At 50.8% G+C, this 26,555-nt stretch overlaps 1 protein-coding gene and 1 non-coding gene across 5 annotated transcripts; both read left to right on the forward strand.

Annotated features, from left to right (window-relative positions):
- The first annotated feature begins 8,189 nt into the window (after nt 1-8,189).
- Nucleotides 8,190-25,954, forward strand: Nectin4 (nectin cell adhesion molecule 4). 4 transcript variants are annotated; one of them, XM_050143125.1, is made up of 9 exons: nt 8,190-8,554; nt 17,904-18,263; nt 20,251-20,541; nt 21,407-21,527; nt 22,434-22,582; nt 22,819-22,975; nt 23,404-23,479; nt 23,908-23,982; nt 24,317-25,954. In XM_050143125.1, the coding sequence occupies exons 1-9, from the start codon at nt 8,479-8,481 to the stop codon at nt 24,539-24,541; spliced, it is 1,530 nt and encodes a 509-aa protein (XP_049999082.1). In that variant the 5' UTR covers nt 8,190-8,478; the 3' UTR covers nt 24,542-25,954. The 4 variants fall into 4 exon arrangements, with proteins under 4 accessions (XP_049999082.1, XP_049999084.1, XP_049999083.1 ...); XM_050143126.1 differs by having other exon boundaries at nt 8,193-8,554; nt 22,822-22,975; XM_050143127.1 differs by lacking the exon at nt 23,908-23,982 and having other exon boundaries at nt 8,191-8,554.
- LOC126502249 (U6 spliceosomal RNA) lies at nt 19,934-20,040 on the forward strand. Its single transcript, XR_007591871.1, has one exon. It is a non-coding gene; the product is annotated as a U6 spliceosomal RNA (small nuclear RNA).
- Nucleotides 25,955-26,555: the final 601 nt, after the last annotated feature.

Genomic DNA, 26,555 nt, shown 5'->3' on the forward strand with positions numbered 1-26,555 from the left:
CCCACCAGGCCTGTCCCCACCTGTATGTTAAGCTGAGATTCAGCAATAGCTTTGTGTCTTTGCCCATCCAGTTATCTTTTCCCGCATTTGACAAGTCAGATCCTCAGTTTTCTAAGCTATGGTAAAATTCTCTTCTAAAAGAAACATCTAAGGCCGGGGAGGGAGCTCAATGATGCAAGTCCCAGGACCTGAGTTCCATCCCCAGAATCCACATAAAATAGATGGACATGGCATCCCAGTGCTGGCAAGGCAGAGTCGGCGGATCCCTGGGCTTGGTGGGCAGCCCTAGTATCTTAGGTGAGCTCCAGGCCAATGAGAGATCTGGCTCAAAATACTAGTGGACAGCATCCAAGAAACAACACCTGAGATTGTCCTCTGGCTTCCACATGTACACACATGTGTGTCCTTCCACATACACACACATGAATATGAATAACCAGGGCCTTTGATTTCAGCAGTGGGGAAGCTGATGCAAGAGGATGGATGGTCTAGGCTACACAGGACTAAGCTAACTGAGACTACATGCAAAGGTCCTAATTTTTAAAAAAAAAAAAAAAAAGTTAAATAATAATATCCCCAAAACAAAGACCCCCGCCTGCCCCAACCTTTTGTATCTGTAGCTAAAAGCTAATCTCCTTAAGGCCTCTCGCTGATTCCCTTTCCAGCAACTGGACATGGATCTGACACACTCACCTCTTGGAGCCAACATGGTGCTGGCTAGACGGGGTGGGATCATTTTACTTGAACCTCACTAGTCTGCTACACATTTTCGGCTCTTGCTCTTGCCTGCCTTTGACCGAGTTGCCAGACTTATTTTCTGTCTCTCCTCATGAGAAATAGTAACTCCCCATCCCAGGGGCCTTCGTGGTTTCTCCCAGCTTTGTTTCTCTTCCTTCTAGCGTTGACTCTAATGCCAGGCATTGGACTCTTGCATCGAACCTGGACATGCAGCCTGAGTCTCACACACTCCTGCTGTACGCACTCTAGTTCTGTATTTCCCTCAGTTCTACCTCGCAATAACCATAGGGAGAAATTCCCGAGAGAGGGATTGCCTAGGATTCCCTCTTCTCCTGATTGTTCTAAACCAAGTCCATACCTTGGAGGAAGCAGACAGGAAAAGGGAGAGCTGGCAGGAGGAAGTGGACCCAAGCCAATCTGCATGTTGTTTTGGTCTTAGTTTTTTTCGAGGCAGGGTTTCTCTGTGAAACAGTCTTGACTGTCCTGGAACTTGCTCTGTAGATCAGGCTGGCCTCGAACTCACGGAATCCGCCTGCCTCTGCCTCCTGAGTGCTAGGATTAAAGGCGTGCGCCACCACTGCCAGTCTGCATTTGCATAACATGTTCCTGAGAATGGCACCTGAGGTGGTCTATGCTGTCCAGGCTGAGATGTCCCTCCCAGCTCCGAACCTAAGCCTTGACTTCAGTCTTCACAGCGTTCTTTATCTTCTCCCTGCATTACCTCCATGTTCTTTTCTTTTTTGAGACAGGCCTTGCTAAGTACCCCAGGCAGACCTTAAACAATTTTGCCTTGGCCTACTGACTGCTAGGGTTACAGGTATGTACCACCATGTCTGCCCCTGACTCATTTCCTGACCCTGGCATCATCTCTGGGCCTCAGAATTGTTCAGTGCACACAGAAGCCAACGCTTCTGCCAGCGAGTCTCTGTCACACTCCCAGGACTTCCACAGTGCCCTCCTGTCTCCTGCAGCTGCCGCATCTGCCAGGCCTTCTCTCGGACTCTTCCTCTAGCGTCCCTGACCTGTCTACATTTTTCCTACAGCCCATTCTGGTCACTTGACTTCCATGACCTTATGCTAGCCTGACGCAAATTCTGACCGTGTTCTTAGCTCGAAGGGGACATGGACAAACAAGATCAGAGGAGTGGCCAGAAAAATAAATCGCATGAGGCCGGGGGCTTGAGAGTGCCTTTCACTGGACGTGAGCTAGAAAGTATCTGAGAGAAGCCAGTCAGTGGTAGCGCAGGCCTTTAATCCCAGTGCTCTGGAGGCAGAGGCAGGTGGGTCTCTGAGTCTGAGGTCAGCCTGGTGTACGAAGTTAGTTCCAGGACAGTCAGGGCTACACAGAGAAACCCTGTCTCGAAAAACCAAAATAGATAGATAGATAGATAGATAGATAGATAGATAGATAGATAGATAGATAGATAGATAGATTTTAAGGAAAGTATCTGAGAGAAAGAAATCCTCCCAGTAGTGGGCAGTAGGCATCCAGAAATTTCTCTTAAAGGATTTCTCTTGCTCAGATTTTGTCTCCGAATTTCCTCTCTAAGATAACTCAGTAGGGAAAGGTTCTTGCAGCTAAGTCTGATGACCTGAGGTCAATACCCCAGCCCCACGTGACTTGTGCAAGTTGTCCTCTGACCTCCACATGAGGGTCATTGTATGCACCCCCACCCCCCCCACCCTCCTCACAAGCATAAATGTAATTTCCATTCTTTAGAGATGGTTCTATCTTTTGCTTTTTTTTTTTTTTTTTTTTTGAGACAGGGTTTCTCTGTGTGACCCTAGCTGACCTAGAACTTGGTTTATAGACCAGGCTGGTCTCAGAGTCAGAGATCCCGGTGTGTCTTCTTCTGGGGTGTTGAGATTAAAGGTGTGGCCAGCACACCCCACTATCTTTTGCTTTTAAAACTCTTTTTTGGGGAGCTGGCAAGTTGGCTTATCAAATAAAGAGATCTGCCTCTAAGCCTAGGACACCCAAGGCTACCCAAAGAAACTCTGTCTCGAAAAAAACCAAACCCAATTCTAGGAATGGCCTCTAGATCCTAGACAAGCTCTCTGACTCGTGAGCACCATTGCCAGGAGCTGCCCCCACCCCGCACTCCACACACACACACACACACACACACACACACTTGAGAGATTCTGGCTGGTTGGAAACTCATTGTGTAGATCAGGGTGGCCTTGAACTTATGACATTCCCTATGCCTTTGCTATGATTACAGGCATATGCCACCATTCCTAGACTGTGTCAGCCCCCCACAAAAAATGTTTTGGGACAGCCTTGAGTTTGGGACTCCCGTATAGAATACAGGCACTCCAGGAGGCTTCTTCCCTCCACCAAAAAAATGCTTCAGCCTCCTAGGTCTGCTAGATCACAGCGCCAGCTTCCTTCCTTTTTCTTCCCAGTGTAACTTTCTTTCCGCTAGTTTGGATCTGTCTCTGTTTTCCGTTGCTTTCCTTTTAGGATTCTGCCTTTTCCTCTCTGCCAAATGGAGCTGCCACCTGACTTGCCCAGAAATGGCTGGACATCTTCCCTACAGCTGCATCTTAGAACCACACACGGTGGTTCTAAGTGGAACCCCTTGGCACAGTCCGTAAGACCTTCATGATAAGGACCTAAGTGAGCACCCTGTAGGACTTTTCCAGGCATATGATCCCCACCCCTCGTCCCCCAGAAGACCACAGTGAGTGGAAGCCTAGATGCTGATTGGTTAGTTACCGTCCTTATTCCTCCACCCTTTCCTTACAGCTCTTAGACTAGGCTCCTGACCTTGCTGGTCATCAGTGCCAGTGGACATTCTTGACACCTAATCCTTTTGCCTTTAATGCTGCTTCTGGGACTGAAGGAGAAGCCAATCGGGAAGACTTCAAAGTGAAGCTGGAAGGTGGGGTGGCTCTGGGAGCTGCCTCCAAATACAGTGGGCTCCCCCAGGAGGAAACTAGCCCTTTCTATGATTGATAGTGGGGACAGGGAGAACACAGCCAGGGTCCTCACTCTAGAATCCATTTTCTCACCAAATTCTCAGGCTTCCCCCTTACCTTCCCTCCTACTTCTTTCCCCCCCCCCCCCCCGCTACATCTTCTGTTGCTACTGTCACCTCCCAGAAGACTGACTTCCCCGAGAGTTCCTATCCTCATCCCGTGCCAGCCGGGGCCTATTCCAACAGCCTTCTAAAAGTGCCAGCCCATCCGTAAACACTGGGTAAAATAATAAAGGCTTTGTCTCTTCACCCATGTTCTCGTCACTGGTGTTGTGGAAGTGTGTTTACGGAGGCTGTGTGAGAACGAAGAGGAGGGACTCTGCCTTCAGCCGCCTCTGCCGAGAACAGGGACCCAGCTATGCCTGTGCTCTGCCCTCTCTGTTCCTGGGTGGCTCACTTCAGCTTTAGAACCCTTGAGGAACAAGCAGGCCCAGCCCCCTGAGCTTGAAGGGATGTTGTTAGGCAACCAGGAAATGTGGTTGTCATTAAGAGATGGGCTGGGTATCGAGACTGCATGACTGGCAGATAAGAGCAGAGGGCTCACATCAACATTTAGATGGAATAACTTGGAAAACAAGATGCCGCCATCCCAATGTTGGGTGTGGCGAGGTTTTAAGATGGGGGTTTTGAGTCCTTTTCCGGTGTAGGAAGGGCTTCTAGAGCCCCCTGTGTTGTGTATGTGGGGGTCTCTCTCCACACCGCCGTAAGTGGAGAGGCATCCTATGGAGGAACAGTAGAGGTGACCCGCTGCAGCCTCTGTCCTGGGGATGGAATTAAGTCCCAGTTATCAGTGTTCTTCCACCATGTAGTCAGCACCCACAGCTTTCTGTGCAAAGTGTGCAGGAAGCCGGAGGATGAGGCAGTGGGGGACAGCTTAGCAAGGCTGTGCAGAAATGGAGCACCAACATTTCATCCACACCCATGCTCCTACCTACTTGCCTTCTGATTTATTATTCAGCCTCCTCTCTCCCAAAGCCAGAGTTCCTCTTCAAGCTCATGTCTGCTCTCTGACCGGGAATCTCACTGCAAACAAACAGGACATCACTCACTGAGGAGCCCTCTTACTTCCTCCTACCCCAGGCCCAGTCTCCTGACACCTCACCCCACCCCACCCCATCCCTTCCCTTCCCACTCTGGCCCACTCCCTCCCTCTTTTGATCACTCAATCTGACCCTCACTCTCACTCCTCTTCCCCCACACCACTCCACCCAGCCTTGTCCCTCCCTGACTCACCTCAGGTCCCATTGTCACAAACAAAAATTTCAGCATAAGCCTCTCCAACCGGTTTGGCTTAGGTGTGCAGCCTTCCATGGGGACTGAGACCAGTTGAAGTAGCTGCTTGGACACATGCAGGTAATGTCCACATGGATATGGACAGAGGCAGGCCCGTGTGTATTAGCAACACACAGAGACATGCAAAGGAAACGTGATGGTGAGGTGTCATGTGTTGTAGATATATGTGTCTGTCCTCTCCTGACTGTGGGGCCCTTGAGGGCAGGGATCATGTGTCCTATGTCTTTGTCACCTCCCTTGAGCCTGACACTTAAGCTCTGTTGATTGAATGTGCACTTGCAGTCATGCCCTGTGATGCTGCTCAGACGAATGCGTGTGCTAAGGATGCCATCTAGCATGGCTTGAATTGTCCCCATTCTTCGAGCTCAGAATGTAGGTGGGAGGAGGGTAGGTAGTGCGGCATGAGGGGAATGGGGAGTCAGTGTTGAAAGAATTGGGCTCTGAACGTAGGCACTGGTCCTGAAAGGTTTTCATAACCATTATTTTAGTATATAGTCCCTGACCTGCAATATGGCTTCCCTGGGACTTATCTCAGAAGAGGATAGAAAGGCCTGAATATAAAACATATTTCTTAGGAGTGTGGTCCACGTGAAACATTATAGGACTAAGGGAGAGAGGACTTGAAGATAAATATTTGTTGGATGAGGAAAGAAAAATCTCAGCTAAAGGCATGGATGGCCGCCTTGTTCTCTCTGCCCGTGGCACCTGCAGCCCCCAGTTTAAGGTTGTTTACTAGGGCCTGACCATATCCACGAAGATGTGGGGGTGTTCATTACCTTAATACTGCCTCAGAGAGGTAAGTCCTGTTCCCCTTTAGTGATTTAGGGTCCCAGCCTCCAAGGGCTCAGAGATACTCTGGCTGGTAGCCCTCTGAGGGGAAGAGTATATTGTGAATAGATCCACCCAAGCGGACTGGGTACTCACTTTGTGGTCTAGCTGCTTTCCCACCCCCATGCCTCAGTTTCTCCCGTGATTTCCTGTACCTAGAGGGATGAATCCGTGGGAAGGAAAGAGCTCCTCTGACAGCATGTGATAGGATCCAAAGTGTGATAATTATAATTATAACACAGGATGCTCCCCCTCCCATCCCCCTGGCCCTACCCCACCCCTGCCACACTGGATCTCAAAGCAGCATCGGGGTGGGGCTGTTCCCCTGGCATAGGCGGGGACCTGGGTCCTGAAGAGGGGAAGGGGTTTGCCAAGGCGGAGGTGGAGAGAAATTAAGGAGATTTGGCATCCAGCCTGACCCTTAAATCTGCCTCTGACCCGCAGGAAATAGCCCTTGAGGAAGAGGCAACTATCCTAATCACTGCTGAGAGGTAGGGTCCAGAGAGGGGTCTCCTCTATGGGCAGCGTTAGAGCCTAGATTACAACCCAGGTTCAGGATGGGAACATGATCATTCGAGATCTCTGCCTGCTGACCCTCCCTCACCATCTTCTCAGGACTGGCACTGGTTGATTTAGACATGCAGGCCTTCCTAAAAAAAATGCACTCACTTCCCATTGGGGTTGTGAACTGCCCTAGCATGGCTGACTGGGCAAAAGTATAAAACAAGCCCGACCTTTAAGTACTTCACAGAGGGCAGCTGCCATCCTTTCCCTCGGTTTAACGAGTTTACTGTTAAATCTCGGGCATGCAACAGGCCTCAATCAATGGCTCTTGAATTAAAGCTTACAATTTAGTTAAGGAGATAAGATGTGCACAAATTATGAGTGCACAAGCTATAATAAAGAGACTGGCAAGGACCGAGGAAGACGAGAAGAAAGGTGGGAGGAGCCGAGATACGGCCTTTGAGGTCAGTTTTGAGAGATGAGCAAGATTGACAGGTAAGGGGACTGAGGAAGTGGCTTGGTGGTAGAGAGCTGAGCTTGTGTGCACAAAGTGCTGGTCCTAGGCCTCCGCCTAAAAAACAAACAAACAAGAAAACCAGAACAGGTAGAGTTGGGGAAAATCTTCTACATTAATAACCTCCCCCGTTATTGATACGTCTTTCTTCTTTTCTATGCTTCTGGACACGAGAACTGTGTAACCTCTCTATTCTCTTCCCCTGGGTTTATTTCCACATGTATGTGTCTTTTTAAAGTTATTATTATTATTATTTGAGGTAGAGCCTCATATAGCCCAGGATAGCCCAGAACTCTGTGTAGTCAAAACTGCCTTCACCTCCCAAGGGCTGGGCCTGCAGAGATGCACCAGCGTGTCTGGCTTTTACCTGTCTGTGAAATTCCAGTCTGCCAGCGATCCTGCCTCCCTCTTTCAGGGGATAGATATGTACCCCTTCTTCCGGCTCTCTAGCTGTCCCTTGGTTACTTTTATTCACCCAAATTGGAAATACGTGATCAGATGAGCATAAGAGTTACAGGGGTACAAGGATAGAGTGAAATCCTCGCAAAGTCCAGACACATTGTCCTTCCCATGACCATGGGGGGGGGGCACACCATAGAGAAGGAGGAAAGCCCCCCTGTTTGGGTTGCACTGATGCACTTTTAAAACTCCTGCCATGGGTTGAGTTGTTCAGCGAAGGCTCTGGGAGGAAAAGCAGGAATTCACAGGGCTAATCCCCTGGTCAGCCCCTCCTCTCCCATGCAGGGATGGGCCAGAGGAAAGCAGTGAAGTTCTTTCTCAGAGGGTTCTCTGAACTAACTTTCTGCTTCCAGAAAATCACTAGACTAACTTGACTGTCCTCTAGCAAGTCCATCCTCCTGTTTAGGCCTTCTAAGCATGAGGTAGATAGGCCAGGCCTTCTAAGCATGAGGTAGATGGGCCAGCAGGCCAGGGACCTCCTCAGTTCTCTGATTCTGTGGCACCAAAAGTTGAATCCTTCAGGAGTTTGAGGAACTTGTCAGGGACCCCAGGAAACAGCTGACCTGGCTGTCATATGAAAGGGTTGGGTGCTTTTTCAGACACATCTGGTGCTTCCGTCTTTAAGACACCCAGGCCTCCTTGTTCCACGCCCCCTGCTAGAGGCTCACCACCAGCCTCACGCTGCTGTCCATGGCCTCACAGGTAAAGCCCCTGTTGCTGATGAGATCCCACTGCCCGCACCCAGATTCGTCCCTTCTTCCCTCCCTCCTTGGCGCCCATTAGCTAGCCCAGGCCGTGGGGGCGGTGGCTGCGGAGTCTCCTCTCTGTGCCAGGCCCGGCCCCCGGAGACGCACCTGTTCTGACCTGCTTAGCAGGTTCCCAGGTTTCTGCCTTCGTTGTTGGCCACGGCGTGGGAAGCAGCTCTGGGGGAGCTCAGGGCTCCCGATCACGGCTTCTTGGGGGTAGCCACGGCTGGGTGGGTAGAACTGGGGCCTGGGTCCCCTAGTGGAGACCCAAGTGGGGCAGGCAGGTACGTCAGTGCCTGGGGACTCCGTGACTTCCTGCCTTCTGGGTCAGAGCTTTACACAGCTCCAGAACCGGCTCCCAGGGAGAACTCCGTGGAACTCAGAATCACTGGCCAGGTCTGCCTTTCAGCCAATGCCCCTGTCCCTGGGAGCCGAGATGTGGGGCCTTGAAGCCTGGCTGCTGCTGTTGTTCCTGGCATCGTTTACAGGTAGGACTTGCCTGAACCGTCAGGACTCTTGCTTCTGAGCTCTACCTGGCAGAGATAGGCACACACACACACACACACACACACACACACACACACGCACACACACAGACACACACACACACACACACACACGAATGTACCACATACCCAAACATTCCCTTTCCTTGGACTCCGGATGGAGAAGACAATCTCTCTCTCCTGTTCATTCCACTTGCCATCAGTGCCCTCAAAAGAACCAATGTAGCTCTTTCTTCTCAAGTCTCCTCTCTGTCCCAAGACCAAGCCACTTAATGTCTGCAGTCCCTAACTACCTCTGCTAAAGCCTTGCTTGCCAAGGCCTCTGTAGATACATACACACACGCGCACACGCGCGCACACACACACACACGCACACACACACACACACGCACATATGCACACAGGGCAGGTGGGCTGAAAGGTCCCAGGACCCTGCTTACCCCAGGACTTCCTGAAGGCTTTGTGGCCTACACACTGGGCTTCAGACCTGCCTCAGCATTCACCAAGAGCAGGAAACCTGGTGTCTGGGGAGTAGGGGGCATTTCTGTCTCCTTCTCCTCTCATAGTAATATTCTGAGCGCAGGATTGGGGTGCCCATTGTGGGATTACAGGAAAGCCATGAAACTCTTCTCACCCTAGCGCCTCTCCCTCCCTGGCACACACTAGTAGGTGGAGAATAATGGTGTGTGTTTCTTACACAATGGGGGGATGTTAAAGGGTAAAGGGTCTTCTAGATGAGATGCCGTCCACTTTTATTCATTTATTATCTTTCCATTTCCTCTGTTGAATGCCTATACAATACTTAGACTTTCTGCTTGCCTAATATAGTCAGAACATACATAAAACATCAGAATGTATCATTGTCAGAGCGAGAGGGAGAGAATGTGTGTGCAAGGAGACCAAAGTAGGATGCTATTGGCTGTTGCTGGGGAAGGAGTAGCTAAGAGCTCTTTTCCTTAGAAAGACAGGGCCTTGTCTGCAGAGGACAGTAGGGTCCTCAGCTCAAGAAACAGAAGCAAGGGACCCTCAGTTGTCCAGCAGCACTTGGTGACTCTCTCCTTACCCCCATTCTCGGTTGAAGCACACACACACAAGGCATAGATGGAGAACAAGGCATAGATGCCTGGATTGGTAGGCTTCGAGGTTGCCCTCACTCTGGTCTTGTAACAGAAGGGTCAGTGGGTCACTCTCCAGTATCAGGACGCTAAGCTCCAACCTCTGCCACCTGCCCTTACCCTCAGCCCCTGCCCTTCATTTCCATTTTCCAGATAGCCCTTTTCCCTGGGTTAAGCCAAGAGGGTGGGGCCTCCTGCTGGGCCAGGGAACCCAACTGACACTTTCCTGGGGAATCTTCCTACCCCTGAGGAATAGAGTCATGCTGTCTCAGGACTTGGGTAGGATCAAAGAGATCACTACTCCAACTCCTTCATTTTAAAGATGGGAAAACCAAGAGAAACAGATGGGCAGGTGAGATCTGCAAGATTACTCAGAGTAAAAAGCAGAACCAGGGTTAGGGCCTTGGTCACCCGACTCCTTGTTAAAAAAAAAAAAAAAAAAAAGGAAAAAACCAGGATAGTTGAGAGCACATGGTACTGAAGGCTGGCTACTAGATACTCTAGATACTGGAAACAATGGTAAGGGTAGTACCCCCCCCCCCCCCCCGCCTTCCTTCTCCACGAGGCAAAGCTGGTCTTTCTAGTAGAAGCCCAGAGAAGAGGGAGAGAAGTCCTGGCTAGAAGATTGCCCAAGACTTCACCCAGGTCTGGGAGAAGCTAAGCTGAGGAGAAAGGCTGGCTCCAGGATAGCCCAGGAGGCTAGTAGCTAATCAGATGTCACTGAAGTTCTGCTGCCATGACCTGCGCAGAGATGAAGGCTGTTCCCAGGAATCCCTGGAAGCTCGCACTATGGGGCCACAGCCCAAGGACTAGAGAATCCCATCCCCTTCATTTTGGCTCCCTTGTGTGTATGTGTAGGCATCTCGTTAATGGCCCTAGGAACCTAGATTCATTTTATATCTCCGAACACCCCTCAGATTTGGAAATCAAGAGCCTTGAGTTCTGATCCCATTTCTTCCATTAATTTGTTAGGTTTTTTTGAACAGCTGAGAGACTGCATCAGGAGACCGAGAAGGACTGGAGGGTCTCCGCAGACCTTTTGACTCTGAAATACTAGGCTTCTGTGATTGATTGTCCAGCTCCTGGCTTGAAGTGTTGTGGTGGTTGAAGAATTGATCAGTCTCCCTGTGGCTGAGAGAACCCTTCCCAAGGACACAGCTTTCCTGGCCCAATTGCAAAGTGACACCTGCCCCCCAACTCCAGGACCATTAGAGCACTGAGCCCTAGGGCCCTGCCCCACCCCTGACAGGGAGAGGAGCCCAGGCTTGGGAGGCGCCTCCAACACCACAGCTCTTTGTTTCTCCTTAATGGGATGAGTTTCCGGGTGAGGTCCCATCCCTCCTCCCTCCCCCATCTCTTGCCCTGGGGCTGAGGGGCCTGAGTCTGCAAACTGTTTTCCTATAGGTTCCCAGTTTCTAACTCTTTGAGTCTTGCGGGGCCCTGGGAGTAAACTGGTCCATGAATCTAAATTCTGTCTTCTGACGGTTAGGATCAACTTTCTGTTGAGATTAATTTCCTAGAAAGGGAGGGGCCCCATCCCTGCTTTTCTGCTCCCGATGACAGAGGTGGGCAGGCCCTTTCCTGTAGGGCCTACCCAAACCCAGAGAAGCCAAAACGGGAGGTTTGCTTCCCCGCCCAAGTGTGGAGAACCAGGAGAATCCCAGGGAAGCCCTTGGCCCCAGTGACCCTGGTTCCATCCTAGCATTTTGTATTGATGCAGCGGGTGTGTGTGTGTGTGTGTGTGTGTGTGTGTGTGTGTGTGTGTGTGAAGAGACCCCCAGCTACAGAGATAGCAGTGATAAGGTTAATGTGCACAGTCCCATCTTCTAGAGTATAGCCTCAGAACCCAGGGGTCCTGGGGTCACTGAGGGGAGCAAGCCCTGTAGGGAGAGAATGCCTGTAGAATCTGGACTCCAAATCTTGGAAAGACTCGACAAAGAAGGGATGGAAATGAAAAGTGGCAAACTGAGTCAGGAGCACAGAGAGCAGAGGAACTTTGGGGTCCAGATCTGGAAACAGAATCTAAAGCAATTAAGTTTTAAATGGAAGGTACCCACCTGTTTTCTGGAGGAGAATGGGGGTACCTTACCCTATCCTTTCACTGGAACAGGAGCCAACAGGGTGCCTGTGGCCTGAGGACCTGTTCCCATGGCTTTCTGTGCCACCCCCACCCCCAACACGTCTGTCTCTCTAAAACTGTTCCGAAAGCTAAGGTTAGGGCTGTGATGTGGAATGAAGCTGGCTAGACACAATGGGAGAAGGGATGAGCAGAATTTGGGTGGTGGTGGGGAAGGCTAGATCTCAGGGGTTTGAGAGAAGTTGAATTCTAGGTCTCCCACCCACCCACAGCGGTGACTCAGCAGGGCTCAGACTCTGGCTCCTGGGGGGTTTAGGGGACTTATCTGTGCTGAGAGCTGTGTCTAAGGCAGAGCCGCCTGCCTCATGAACTGTCCGTCCTCCCCATTGTTCCTCTTTCCCTCTGTTACTTACGTGGCCCTCCTCCCTAGACACTAATCTGTGGGTGGGCGCTTTGCCCAGCTTGGGAAGCTCTTGTTAAGCTGGGGGGCTTAGGAAAAATGAGGGGTATGTAAGGGAGGTGGGTGAAGGCGGCGGGAAAGTTTTTGGTTTTCAAAGTCCCTCAATTCCAAGGCCAAGGTTACGGGCAGAGGAAAGTCCAAAATAACCATTTGCTTTGTCTGTGTCACCTGTCCTGGGTGGACGGGGACTAGAAGCTTCCCTCTCATGTCTTCTCTTACCTCTAACACACCTACGCCAGCCTTCTCTGGTGAAGCAGTGAAGGGAGGGAGGCAAGAGTTAACAAAAAATATGAGACCCTAGACAGCCTGGACCCCTCCCCCTAGCCCCAGGCATACCCCCCCCCCTTGCTTCCCACCGAACCTGCACCAGACAGCTCTTACCCCAGGCCTGGAGCCAGAGCTGGTTTTTCTGGTGGTAGCAAGTAGCAAAGCCCTGACAGAGATTCCCAGGGAAGAATCTCTGCTTGGGGGGTCAGAGTCCTGAGGGGGCCCAGGGGTGTGGCCATAGGGGGTCAAAAGGGTGGGAGTCCCTTTGTAGGAACCCAAAGAGAAAAAGAGAGGGAGCCTTTGTTTTGTTTGTCAGGGAGGTTCGGTGGCAATTTCCCATCACCTGGAGGGACAGTGACCTCATCTCTGGTTACCTCCACCTTTAGCCTGAGATGAATCTGCCCTGAAGTCTTGGGGTAAGATGGAGAGGGAAGCCAGGGGCAACATTAGAATGGGCAGAAGCCCAGAGCCACACACTGACCAAATGCAGCTGAGCCAGACGTGCGGAAGCCAAGATAAACGCCATCAAAACATTTACTGTGTGTGTGGAGTTCCGTAGTAGGGTGATGTGGACTGTGTGTTCAGAGGATGAGATGTATATGTCATGGTGCGTGCATATATGTTCATATGCTAACACATAGCTCTTCCCTCTGGGTACAGAAAAGTTAGGATGTAGATTTCCCCCAAAGAGAGCTGTGAACACATATATGTATGAAACACCCCCCAGGTTCTTGCAAGGAAATAGTTTCACATTCATACGAACTAGAAAAACTGGCCTAGCCCTCATCCAAAGATTCAGACACAAAAGACTTGACAGTTATTACCTTTGTCACACAGACACACCTCAAGGACCCCAATGTGTGTACATCCTCTTATGCACCAATAGAAGACACTAATGGATAAAAGTCCCTCAAAAAAAAATCTCATTCTCAAACACATTGCTAAGGTTGGGTATCTGCAACTGCCAGCCTCAGTTTCCCCTTTTGAGCTTAAAGGCCAAGACTTACACAGAAAGGAAAGTAGGAGCCAAGGAACAGAGTAGGGTGTAGCCAGCTAGCCCAAGTCAGGAATGGAGGACCTGTCTGGGAGCGGGCGGGGTACACAAAAGGCAGGGCCCCAAAGAGGCCTGAGGGGGCCTGGCCAGGGGTGGGGGAGGCTGAGGGCAGGGATCCCGTCTGGCCAGTTGGGCCTGTTCTCTCCCTTGCGCAAGGTGGTGGTGGCTGTGGCTAGGCCTGCTGCTCTGTGGCAGCTTCTGAGTCACTAAGGCTCCTGACCAGCGTCCTGGTGCTCCTTGAGAGGAGGGGTGCGGAGAGTCAGGAGGAGGAGGAGGAGTGCCCAGGAAGCTAGAGGCCACCAGCTTCAGCAAACTACACACGCAGCAGTAGAAGGGTCTGTGGGCTTGGCCTGGCCTGGCTACTGCATGCCCATAAGGTGACCTCACCAGGCAGGCGGTGTGTCTCCTTCAGCCTGGTGACATCATCATGCTGATGCCAGGCAGGCACTGGGTGGGGGAGAGGAGGAGACAATCTTGGCTTGCCCTGGCTTGGAAGCCTGGGTTCTTGGGTCCATTTAGCTCAGGACAAGGATCCTTGGCCCCAACTTCTCTTAACTTATCTCTTTTGATTTAGAAGATGAACTGAAGGCCATTGGAAGTGGGGATGCCTCAGCCTAAGATACTTCCACTAAATAGCAGCTTTAGGACAGTGTGGGTTTTGTAGGAGCAATTCCAAAGGAACTTTCCTGTCCCATTAGGTGCCTCAGTCTGCAAAACTGGGGCTTGTGCCTTCAGGATGAGGATTTCGGACTCACAGGTTAGGGACATTATGAATGGAGATGCAGGCATGTGATGGGTACCCAATTCTTACTGTGCTCTAAGGAGGTATTTTGGGGGACAGAATATGGATGACTTGTAGTGGGGGCAGGGGCCAGTGTAAGGGCTTGAGAGATGATGGTTAAGAGCACTTGTTCTTGCAGAGAACCTGGATTCAATTCCCAGGACCCACATGGCAGTGACCAGCCACCTGTAACTCCAATTCCAAGACATCATATGCTCTCTGCTAACCTACATGGCCACCAGGCACACAGTATACATATGTGCAAGCAAAACATTCATACACATAAAAAATAAATAAGTAAGTAAAAATTTAGCGATGGAAATATGGGATCTGCCAATGTCACAGAAATGTCTTTGGAAGGATTTCTATCTCCTGGTGGGCAGGACTTGGGATCCCTGTGACCTGCATCCACATTATTGTGACTTAAATCTACATGAGTGTTTTGCAGCAGAGTGAGCTGAGAGCCCATATTGCACCCCACCGCCAGACTTTTTTGACAACCTTACTCCTTTTAGTGCTAGGAGGAGGTACCTGGGAGGGGTGCAAGCTGGACTCCCAGGCTGGGCTGGGTGGGACCCATGTCAGCTTAGGCAGGTCAGGGCCCTGGTATCTGGCCCTGCAGGTCTGTCCCGTCCAGTCTGGGGCCCTCCCAACTCCCAGCAGCAGCATCCTTCCCTCCACCCCTCCTGTCAGGGCCACAAGACCCATTCATCTGTCTCCCTGGAACCCTCTGCCCTACTCCATGCTTCGTTTCCTCAGTACATGCCTGCCTGTTTCCATCGCCTTCGTCCTTTGTCTGGTCCAGAGTTGCTCGCTCTGGCAGTGAACCCAGACAACCAGTTTATCTAACACCCCCCCCCCCCCCCCCCCCCCCCCCCCCCCCCCCCCCCCCCCCCCCCCCCCCCCCCCCCCCCCCCCCCCCCGGCCCCAAGGTTGCCATGCCAACACTTTCCCTGCCTCATCCAAATAAGGGACTGTACCTTCCTCTTGGTTCTACTTTCTTTCTGCTGCCTCTTTCATGCATCTGCTCACTCATTTGTATTTTGTTTTTGATTTTTGTGGGGATTGAGACATTGTTTCCCTTTTGCTCAGGATGATGTCCTTGAACCCTAGATCTTCTTGCCTGAGCTTCCCCAAGTGTTGGGATAAGAGGTATGGGCTACCAAGCCTGGCTTTGTTCATTCATTCATTGATTCACTCAGTCAATAAACATTCATCAGCGTCCAGTTATGTGACAGGAAGGAGACCACATACCACTGACTGAGCATGAAATCAGAAACCATGTTTTTAATATGTGATACATGACCCTGTTTCGACTCTTCTGAAGCTCAATGCCTTGGGGAAGGAGAACACGAAAACAGAAAGTCTGATCTATAGGTTAAAGCGCTATGATGGAGGCTAAAGCAGAGTGCTGGCGGAGCACAGGGGCAGGGCACCCGAAGCGGCTTGAGGTGGGGGAAGGGAGGGAGGACTCAGGAGGAAATGATGTCTAAGCAGAGTCTTAAGGCGTGAGTAGGTGTTCTCCAGACAGCGATGAGTAGGAGCAACCAGACACAGGGAGGAGAGCATTCCAGGCGGGGGTACAGTGTGAGCAAAGGTGACAGACAGCAGGGTGTGTGGGGTACTGGTTAGAGGCAGGGATTATCAAAAGTTGGATGCTCTAAGTTGGAGTTCTGGCCATCCCAGAACACTCTTCTGCCCTGGCCCAGCCCCTGACCCTGCGTTTTGTTTATTTATTTACTTATTTTATAACCATAGGCATTCCAAGGCCCAACTTTCTTTATAAGCTACTCATTCTAGATATCCAGTTATCTTTTCCTGTTCCCCACCTCTTTCTAGTCAGTGACCAAGTCCCCACCAAATGCCCCCTTTTATCTGCCCAGTACCACCTTGCCAGGCTACGGCTTCATGGTATCTGCCTCGGTCTCTTTCCATGACCTGTTTTCTGGTCAGACTATATGTTGTCACCTGCTTCATGCAACTTGCTAGCTAGGGAAGCTTTGGTGACTCTCCACTTCCTACTGACCAAATTTGAATTCCTTTTCCTGGCATGGGTAGTCCTGGGCTATTCGGACCCACCCTACCCCAGCTATGGTTTCCCTGCTGCTCAACACACACACCCTTAGGTTGGGTCCTCTTCTCTTTGCTTCCTGAACCAGCAACCAGCCTTTCTACTTCCTTAGGTGTTTGCTTACTTGATCCTCTATTATCAATGCCTTTCTAGGTCTCCCGGGCCTCCCGATCCCACTCAACTCACTCATGAAGCCTTCCCTATGACTCCCATATGCCTCAAACAACCTAGAACCCAGACACCAAACACTAAATCAGAAACCACCATTGCAAGTCAGGTGGGGTGGTGTATCCAGTAATCTAAGCACTCCGGAGGCTGGGGTGGGGGAACAGTGAGTCTGAAGCCAGCCTGACAGGCTACATAGTTAGACTGTCTTAAAAAGAAAGAGGAAGAGGAGGAGGGTGGAAAGAGAGGAGAAAGAAAAAAAAACAAAATTATCATTGCACGATTCTATGCCTGTGTGTTAGTAGCTAGATGATAGATAGATGATAGATAGATAGATAGATAGATAGATAGACAGATGATAGATAAATAGATAGATGATAGATAGATGACAGATGGATGGGTGAATGGATGGATGGATGTCTATCATTTGTATTTCTTCTTCCTAAACAGACCTCAAGTTCCATGAGGGCAGGAAATGGATCTTTATTTGCCAGTAAGGTTTATGTAATGGATGTATCTAAATTCAAAATTTCCAAATGCTTCCTACAGCTGCTCATCAATTACCAAAGCACTAGTCCTTCATCCCTGGTCCTCTGATTCTGGCTCAAGATTCTGACAATTGCTGTGTACCTGCCCTGACCTCATCTCTCCAGGCCCCTGACCTAGGGGCCCTTTTTGTCTTCAGTGACTTGCTGATTCCTGCCTCTAAGCCTGTTCATGCCATTCCTCCCACATGGAAGACCTCCTTCTCTCTGGGAATCCAGGACTCTCATCTTCAAGCCATGGGAAAAAGCATTCCCAAGGGCCTTATCCTTCCAAAATGGCCCATCCCAGGCCCCAAACATTCTGAACATTTTCAACGGCTCTTCACCATTCCTTCCAAAAGCACTGGCTTTTATTTACTTTTACCCCACTTCGTAGACTGTGCCTCCTGTGAAATTTGTCCTTGGTTTCCTGTTTCTCTGGGCAGAGATTCCATTTCCGGGAAGGCTGTGAGCTCTGTGAGGGGCAGAAGCTAGGTCTCTGGTCCTGTTATAGTTTCTTTGATCAAATAGAATTCTAGACGGCAACAGGGTGAGTCTTCCATAAATCATCTGTGTGGCCTTAGGGAAGCCACTTCCCTCTGGGTCTCAGTTTCCTCCTCTGTTAAATGGCGATAATAACGCCTACCCTCTTGGGAATGTTGAGTGGATCTAATGAGGTAATGGCTAGAATGCGCTTTGCAAGCACAAATTGCTCCTGGAGTTCCGGCTGCCTTTGCTGTCATTATCATTTTGATTGCGTTCCTTTGGTTCTAGCAGCCCCCCTCCCTCACCCTGACTTACTGTTTACCCCCTGCAGGCCGATGCCCGGCGGGTGAGCTGGAGACCTCGGACCTAGTGACGGTGGTGCTGGGCCAGGACGCAAAATTGCCCTGCTTCTACCGAGGGGATCCTGACGAGCAGGTGGGGCAAGTGGCGTGGGCTCGGGTGGACCCAAACGAGGGCACCCGGGAGCTGGCCCTACTGCACTCCAAATATGGGCTTCATGTGAGCCCCGCCTATGAGGACCGCGTGGAGCAACCACCGCCCCCACGAGACCCTCTGGACGGCTCTGTGCTCCTGCGCAACGCTGTGCAAGCAGATGAGGGCGAGTACGAGTGCAGAGTCAGCACTTTCCCCGCCGGCAGCTTCCAGGCACGGATGCGGCTCCGCGTTCTGGGTTAGTAGAGCCAGCTGGGCACAATCAGAATTCGTGGGTGTGTGGCGGGGAGCGGAGACAGAACGGGACTGCAGAGATGGATGGGGCAGAGGCAGAACAGGCAAACATAAAAGATAAGGCCATGTAGGGGTGAGGGAGGATTACCCAATCCCTCCCACCCAATCCATAAATTCTCTCCAAAAGCCGCCAAAGCTGGGGAATGATACATATTTTAGGGAGCTTGTCCTCCCCACGGTCCGAATTTCACTCTGTGCACCTTTGTCCTTCTGGAACATGGGCTTATTCTTTCAAATAGCTTTTCAGAGAGCTGAGAACTTCTGGCAGACTCCACTTAAATGCCCTCGTTTCCAAGGTGCACTTACTGATTCTAGGAAAGACACCAATGCACCAATGCAAAGCTTTCTTCACCACCCTAGGCGCTGCGATTTTACAATGTGAACCTGAGGCCCAGCTGTGATGTGATATGTGAGCAGGGGAGCGGTTAATAGGTTGATATGCTCCTTGATCGGGACTTCAGTGGACGTGATCTAAGACCACGATCACGTCTATCTATCTATCTATCTATCTATCTATCTATCTATCTATCTATCCATCCGTCCATCCACTATCGGTTTTTCGAGGCAGGATTTCCTCTGTGCAGCTTTGGAGCCTGTCCTAGAACTCACTTTGTAGACCAGGCTGGCCTTGAACGCACAGAGATCCCCCGCCTCTGCTTCCTGAGTACTGGGATTAAAGGCGTGTGCCACCACCATCTGGCTCACAATCGCATTCTAAACCACTGCTTTGCATTATGGACAGTGGTGCTGGTCAACCTGTTCCTATGGTCAAGGTGTCTTTTCAATTTTGTGGTTGGGCTATTTTGAAGCTAGATTTTTTTTTTTTAAATTGTGCTTTGGGTTATTTTGAAGTTAGAAATAAAAAGCCTTCATGTTTTTGCTTTGGATGGAAGTTAGTAGCCTAACTCTTGGAGGAGAAAAAAAAAAAAGCAAAACTTGAGTGAAAAAAAAAAGCTGGGCATAGTGATAAATATCTATACTTACACTGCTACAGAAGCTGAGTCAGGAGAATGGAGAATCTGAGGCCAACACACACCCCAAAACAAAATCTGTGACTCTAGGCTTTGTCACTTAAGAGCTGACGACCTGGAGCAAATCCCTGACCCTCCCTGAGCTTTGGTTTCCTCATCTGAAGAGCAGAGCATAATAATACCACCTCACTAGTGTGTTAGCAGAATCGAATGAGATAATGCATGAAAGCAGTTAGCATAATAGTCGACACATGGTAAGCAGTGGTTATTATTGTTATTATTACATAGATAGTATCTAATTAGTTCTAAAGTTATTTTATTTTTTTAAAAAATAACCTATGCACGTTGTAAAAAATTCTAATAGCGAAGAAAGATGTAAAGACGCTTGAAATTACACCACTGATCTGGCACTTTTCTTAGTAAGATAAGAAAGGGGGACTGGGGCTGGAAAGGTGGCTCAGTGGTTAAGAGCATTGCCTGCTCTTCCAAAGGTCCTGAGTTCAATTCCCAGCAACCACATGGTGGCTCACAATCATCTGTAAAGAGGTCTGGCGTCCTCTTCTGGCCTTCAGCCATACACACAGAATATTGTATACATAATAAAATAAATAATTATTAAAAAAAAAGAAAGAAAGGGGGACTGGAGCTCGCTTCGGCAGCACAGATACTAAAACTGGAACGATACAGAGAAGATTAGCACGGCCCCTGCACAGGGATGACAGGCAAATTTGTGAAGCGTTCCATATTTTTAAGACAAGATCTCCTGAGTAAACTGGGAGCATGGGACCATGGGAGAGGGTTGGAGGGGAGGGGAGAGGAAGGAAGGGGAGCAGAGAAAAATTTATAGCTCAATAAAATCAATAATTAAAAAAAGGGGGGGGGCTGGAGTTTGCAGCTGGGTAGGACTGAGAGAGGCCTCCTGACAGCGGATCTTTCATACACTCCCCTCCCCATCCACAGTGCCTCCCCTGCCTTCACTGAATCCTGGTCCACCACTAGAAGAGGGCCAGGGCCTGACGCTGGCAGCCTCTTGCACTGCCGAGGGCAGCCCAGCTCCCACCGTGACCTGGGACACAGAAGTCAAAGGTACTCAGGCCAGCCGCTCCTTCAAGCACTCCCGCTCGGCTGCTGTCACGTCAGAGTTCCACCTGGTGCCTAGCCGAAGCATGAATGGGCAGCCACTTACCTGTGTGGTGTCTCACCCTGGCCTGCTCCAGGACCAGAGAATCACCCACACCCTCCAAGTGGCCTGTGAGTATTGGGATAGATGGGTAAGATAACCTATGTTCTGAAAATAGTGCTAAGACACTGTGACCCTGAACCACACCAGGAGGGTCAGCCTGAGAACAGAAGACTTGGGAGCCAACCTAGATGCCCTGGGAAAATCATTGTAGTCTCTGTGAACTATATTCCAAGTGCTGGGATTAAAGGCAAGCCCCACTGCCGCCTGGTATCTCTGTGAACTTTGTAGAAGAGACTGCCTTATTTACACAGTGTTGATGAGAGAATAAAATATAAATATGATACTGAAGGTATTTGCCAACTATACAGTTTAGAGTTTGGAGGCAGACTTGGGACAAGCCGCCATTCTGCTATTTACCAATAGTTATCTAATCTTGTTAGACTTCATTTTATTCACCAGAAAATGAGTGTAATTATACCAACTCTACAGGATTTTGATGAGAATTAGCGTCCTTGAATGCAAAGCATCTCACAGATTTGAAATCCTGTAAGGGTTCAGCAAATGATAGTGTGCTCCCAGTGTTAGACTGCAAGCCCAGATTACACCGCCATTTGGCACAAAGTAGGAAATCAACACACATCTGTTAGGAAAATGAACAAACTGGCGGGTTTTTAGGCCCTTAGTGAGCACCTGCTCGGTGAGTAGCAATATGCTAGGTGTCACCGGAGCGTCAGAAAGACTGTGAAACTCCCTTACTCCAAGGGACATGCGGGCTTTGCAGCACAGGTCAAGCAAAATAAACTTGGAGCTTGGGGCGGGGGTGGGAGGCACATGACAATGTGGTCAGGAGCTGTGGGTGAGGGGAGAGGGAGGCTGTTCACGTAGGACAAGAGGGGGTTCATGGATTAAAGCATCTTCCTCCTCCCACTCCAGTCCTTGCAGAGGCCTCTGTGAGGGGCCTCGAGGACCAAAGCTTGTGGCATGTTGGCCGAGAAGGAGCTACACTCAAGTGCCTGAGTGAAGGACAGCCCCCTCCCTCATTCAACTGGACGCGGTAAGGGCCTATGCCAGCAGAAGGGCCTAGCATGGGACTAGCATCCTTTTCTTTTCAGGATGAACCCTGTATTAGGGCATATGTTCAGACCAATATAAAAAATATGCACAGTCAGCAAATATTACTGGTGCGGTCCAGGGAATGTGTGATTACCCATAGGGAATATGTAGATATCTTCTTGGCTTTTCAAAACCCCTTAACTTTAAACTATGAACTAAAACTATGGTAGATATGAATCTTTTAGCTATTTCTGAGTGCTAAAAGTGCACGAGACAAAAAGACAGCTGGCTATAGCTGCTGTTAATACCAATGCTTCTTATAACCATCATGTTGCTAGCACCCCAGAAACACCCACCCCCTTCCACCAGCTCCTTCAAGAGCCCTTGTCTTTTCTTCCAGAGAATTACAAAAGGGTAGGATACCCATGTATGTGAGCCTGTGATAGACATGTTCTTACATGTGGACATATGAACGATACATGTGGCCTTGTGCCTAGGGCTAGGTTTGTTTTCTCCGCCATGTATTATCATAGGTGTTGGAGCATGCAATCACAGTTTCCAGGTACCTCTGAGGCCAGCTAGGAGTGGAGTGTCCTGTTGTGTGGACTTTGTAGCATGTATTCCTGTTACCTGGTGCTAGATGATGACGTGATGCCTGTGGGAGCATGTGGGATGGCACGCGTGTGGATCTCCCCCAAGTGTGTGTGGGGGTGCCCGGGTCAGGCTGGGCGGCAGGGAGAAAGGGCCTCTGCCTAGACCTGCCTAGGGTAGGGAGGGGCACCGTGGGAACAGCCTGAGGCTCTGGATGACGTCATGGGGGAGGGGGATGAATAGCTGCCTGGGCACGTTGGGTGGTGGCAGCCTTAGCCTGCCCCAGCCAGCACCCTTCAGCTTCCCTGTCCTTCAGGCTGGATGGACCTCTGCCTAGCGGGGTGCGAGTGAAGGGGGACACTCTGGGCTTTCCCCCACTGACCACTGAGCACAGTGGCATCTACGTCTGCCATGTCAGCAATGAACTTTCTTCGAGGGACTCTCAGGTCACCGTGGAGGTTCTTGGTAAGCACAGTGGTCGGGGAACAAAGACAGGGAGGTTGAATCGGAGCTGGGGATGGGCAACAAGAAGCAAGACAGAGAAAGAAATCGGAAGGAGTGTCTTTGGGGATGGTAGATGGGGCTAAACTGGGTGGGTAGCTGAGGATATCTTCTGTGAGGATAATATTTGGGTAGCAATGGGGTCTAGGGTAGATCCAGAAAGGATCTGGGCATGCACCTCAGACACAGCCTGTCTCCAGCAGACCCTCAAGATTCAGGAAAGCAAGTGGACCTAGTGTCGGCCTCAGTGGTGGTAGTGGGCGTGATTGCTGCACTCCTGTTCTGCCTCCTGGTGGTGGTGGTGGTACTCATGTCCCGGTATCACCGACGGAAAGCACAGCAGATGACCCAGAAATAGTGAGTACTGGCTACACCGAGTGGGTGGAGCCGAGCTGAGACCAAAGACAATGAAGTAGGAGGTGAACCAGAACAGAGGAGAGAGGACACTGGGTAGCCTATGACTGGACAACTTGTCCACCAGAGATGGGCAAAGCCTTTGGGGAAGTGAGGAAAGCCTGGGGCCTGGACCACAGCTGGATGAGGAGGCATAAGCCTGAGAGAAGCCCAGATCCATACTCTCCAGGTGTCATCTACTATGCGTACTTTAGCACTATGTGGCACAGGTACGCTTTGCAGCCACATTGTCATCTGCAGCCACAGACTCTGGTGCAGGCATAGTTTGGCAAGAGTACCCTCCAGCCATTGTATACAGGCTCAGCCAGGCTAGACTCGCCGTAGGAGGCTGCCATTGCTCTCAGGTCCTGACAAGGGGGTGTCTTTCCCAGTGAGGAGGAACTGACTCTGACCAGGGAGAACTCCATCCGAAGGCTGCATTCTCATCATACAGACCCTAGGAGCCAGGTGTGTGCTAAGGATGGGTGCATGTGTGGGGCGTGGGCACACGGGTTTGCTTGGGTCTGGGCTCCTCTATAGATAGGAACATAGCCCTATACCGGGTCTGGCTGCTTACTCATAGCTGGAGCTGAGCCGAGGCTGGGATATTAGCCGGGGATAGATGCTTTGGGGCTGCTGGGACTCCTCCTTGCAAGGCCCTTTCAGCACTGGGTTGGGGGCTGCTCTAGGAATCCACCACCAGTGCTGGTTCCAGGGTGGGTTTTGGGGAGTGAGTGTGGGAAGGGGGATGTTTGTGTCAGAGAGACAGGGAACTACGGGTTGGGGGAAAGGTGATCAGGGAGGAGGCTGGTAGAGGATGAGAGAGGTGAAGAGCCTGAGGGGAGGAGGCTGGACTCTCTTCTGACTCCTCCTCCCCTATGTCTGGGCTCCTGCAGCCGGAGGAGAGTGTAGGGCTGAGAGCGGAGGGCCACCCCGATAGTCTCAAGGACAACAGTAGCTGCTCTGTGATGGTGAGGCCCCCGGCCCCACCGGTGTCCCCAATACTCTCCTGGCCCCAGATGTGGTGTGACAGCAGCCCCCTCTACCAGTCCCTGCCTCTCATCCCTGGCTCCCATGTGAGCCCCGCCCCGCGTTTCTGCTGTGCCTTCGTTCTCTGTCTCCCCATCCCTATATATAACACCTGCTCTTGCCCTCCCCACCCCCAAATTTCCAAGCCCCATGCCTCCGGGACAGCCATTACCCATGCTTTACCTGACCTCTGACCCCACCACAACCCATCCCTACCCTACTGTGTCTGCCTGTTTGATCTCGACTGCTGACTTCTCCTCTGCCCTTGGTCTCCAGAGTGAAGAGCCAGAGGGCCGTAGCTACTCCACGCTGACCACAGTGAGAGAGATTGAAACACAGACTGAACTACTGTCTCCGGGCTCTGGGCGGACAGAAGAGGAGGAGGATCAGGATGAAGGCATCAAACAGGCCATGAACCATTTTGTTCAGGAGAATGGGACCCTGAGGGCCAAACCCACAGGCAATGGCATCTACATCAACGGGCGAGGGCACCTGGTCTGACCCAGGCCGGCCTCCCTCCCTAGGCCTGGTTTCTTCTGCTTCCATGGGGGATTTCAACTCTTCTTAGGGGAACCCTCCTTAAAAGCCTGCATTTCTTTAGGAAGATACTTCCCACCCCACTGACTGCTCCACTTTTACCTCCAATCCTGGTCATCGGGAGGGCTCCACTGATTGAGTGTCTCCTATTTGTGTGCGTGTGTGTGTGTGTGTGTGTGTGTGCGCGCGTGTGTGTGTCTGTGGCATGCATTGTGCTGTCGTGTTAAGAGTCCCAGCGAATGGTACGTGTGCCACAGGATTTGTGGCTGTGTGTAGAACATTGCTAGGGTGTGGCTCGTGCCTAGCGTGCCTCATGTGTGACCTCTGCCTGCAGACGCAGGTATTATCCTCAGACCCCAGAGCAGTATTAGTGATGCAGAGGTTGGAAGGGAGACGTGGAGACTGTGGGCCAGATCCAGGTGTGCGGGCATAGCTGGAGCTAGAATCTGACCTCCAAAGTCGGGGAGCTGTGTTCCCACCCTTGGGGGGCAAGTGTGAAGCAGGCGTCCAGGGGTCTGCCAGAGGCTTGAACTGTTACAGAAGCCCTCTGCCCTCTGGTGGCCTGTGGGCCTGCTGCACGTACACACCCTACTGTCTGTAAATTAACCTCCAAGGGGTCCCCTCAGGCTCCCTTAATAAGAGAAAAAGAAACTTAAAAAACAAACAAACAAGCAAAACCCTTTTTGTTACTGTGCATGCTCCTTGCTGGGCTTAAGCAAGGCCAGCCCACATAGGCATCAACAAGACTGTTTAGCAGACCCCACGGCAAGAGCTAATTCTTATGGTTCTGGAAAGTTCTCCTCCTAGGGCATCTTCACCCAAAGAGGCTCTGGGGAGGAAACTGACAGCTGGCGGAGTCTGGAACCAGTGGTGTGAGGTATAAACACGGGGGAAGAGGGTAGAGATAGGGTGCTTGGCTCCCATGGCCCTTCAAATCTTCCCCTAGTTGTGTCCACAGTTCATACCTTCACAGAGTTGGGACTTGGTGTCAAGGGCCCCTGGTTCAGTTGTGTAGAGGGCAGAGGGTAGCAAGGGAAGGTAGAAGTTCAGGTGAGGTTTGAGCTGCTGTGGGCAAGGGTGACAACAGCTCTTTCCCCAGGGTTTCTGAGTCATTAATTTGGGGCTCTTCTGGCATTTCTATGTGCGGGGCCTGGGATTAGATGTTTTTCTTTAGCCTGCCCAAACCTACTCAGCCAGAATACTGAGATTTACTATTCCAACCTTGTTTGGCCTGCAATCTGGTCTAACGGAGAGGCTTTCATCCCATTCCCATGGACTTGTGGACTCCGAGGATCTGGGGTCCTAGTATGTATATTTTATGTAAATATATGTATATTTGTACATAAAATGATATTCTGTTTTTAAATAAACAGATAAAATCTTTTCTGTCTGATTCCTGTCTTTCCCCTTGACCTGGATAAGTAACAAGTGCGATCTCAGTGTCTTCCTTCCTATGCTCCTGGGCAGGGTGAGGACCCAGGTACTTGCAGCCAAGAAGGAACAAATAGCTTTCAAAACCCTTTTAGCCATTTCTGAGTGCCCTCAGGTAGGAAAGTGTGGACGTGACCTCCTTTAGGGGAAGCCAGTGCCTTAGTGTGCAAAGTGCTTCGAATTTGACTGTGCTGGAAACTTCCAACAGCTGTGTGGGGTGGACAGCCGTGTAGTCTTCTACAAAGAAACTGAAACTCAGAAGGCAGCTGGTCTGTGTCCTCGTTTTCAAAGGTATGGCAGCCGAGGCTCAGTGAAGAAACGTGGCTTGACCACGATGACAAAGCCACCAGAGGCATCCTCCATCCTGAGTATATTCTGCCTGGTCCTTACTCCCCGAATTTGGGTCTCTGGAAAATGCCAACCACCTGCTCACACCCCAGGCCCCATTACTCCACCCAAGCGTCCTGACATCACCTCCCTTTGTGACCAATAGACGAAGTCCCAGCAATGATGAGGATGTGAATGTCAGCTACCTCCCCCACCGCAG

The sequence above is a fragment of the Alexandromys fortis genome, unplaced genomic scaffold (genome assembly GCF_014885135.2).
Source record: "Alexandromys fortis isolate MF-2015 unplaced genomic scaffold, M_Fortis_MF-2015_v1.1 scaffold_51, whole genome shotgun sequence".
NCBI classification, from domain to species: Eukaryota; Metazoa; Chordata; class Mammalia; order Rodentia; family Cricetidae; genus Alexandromys; species Alexandromys fortis.

Excerpts from the sequence above, each read along its gene's own strand:
- Nectin4 (XM_050143125.1), top strand. The coding sequence starts at position 8,479 with ATGCCCCTGTCCCTGGGAGCCGAGATGTGGGGCCTTGAAGCCTGGCTG. Across the intron at positions 22,976-23,403 it reads CAGCAGATGACCCAGAAATA|TGAGGAGGAACTGACTCTGA; the intron begins GTGAGTACTGGC and ends TGTCTTTCCCAG. Across the intron at positions 23,480-23,907 it reads ATACAGACCCTAGGAGCCAG|CCGGAGGAGAGTGTAGGGCT; the intron begins GTGTGTGCTAAG and ends GGGCTCCTGCAG.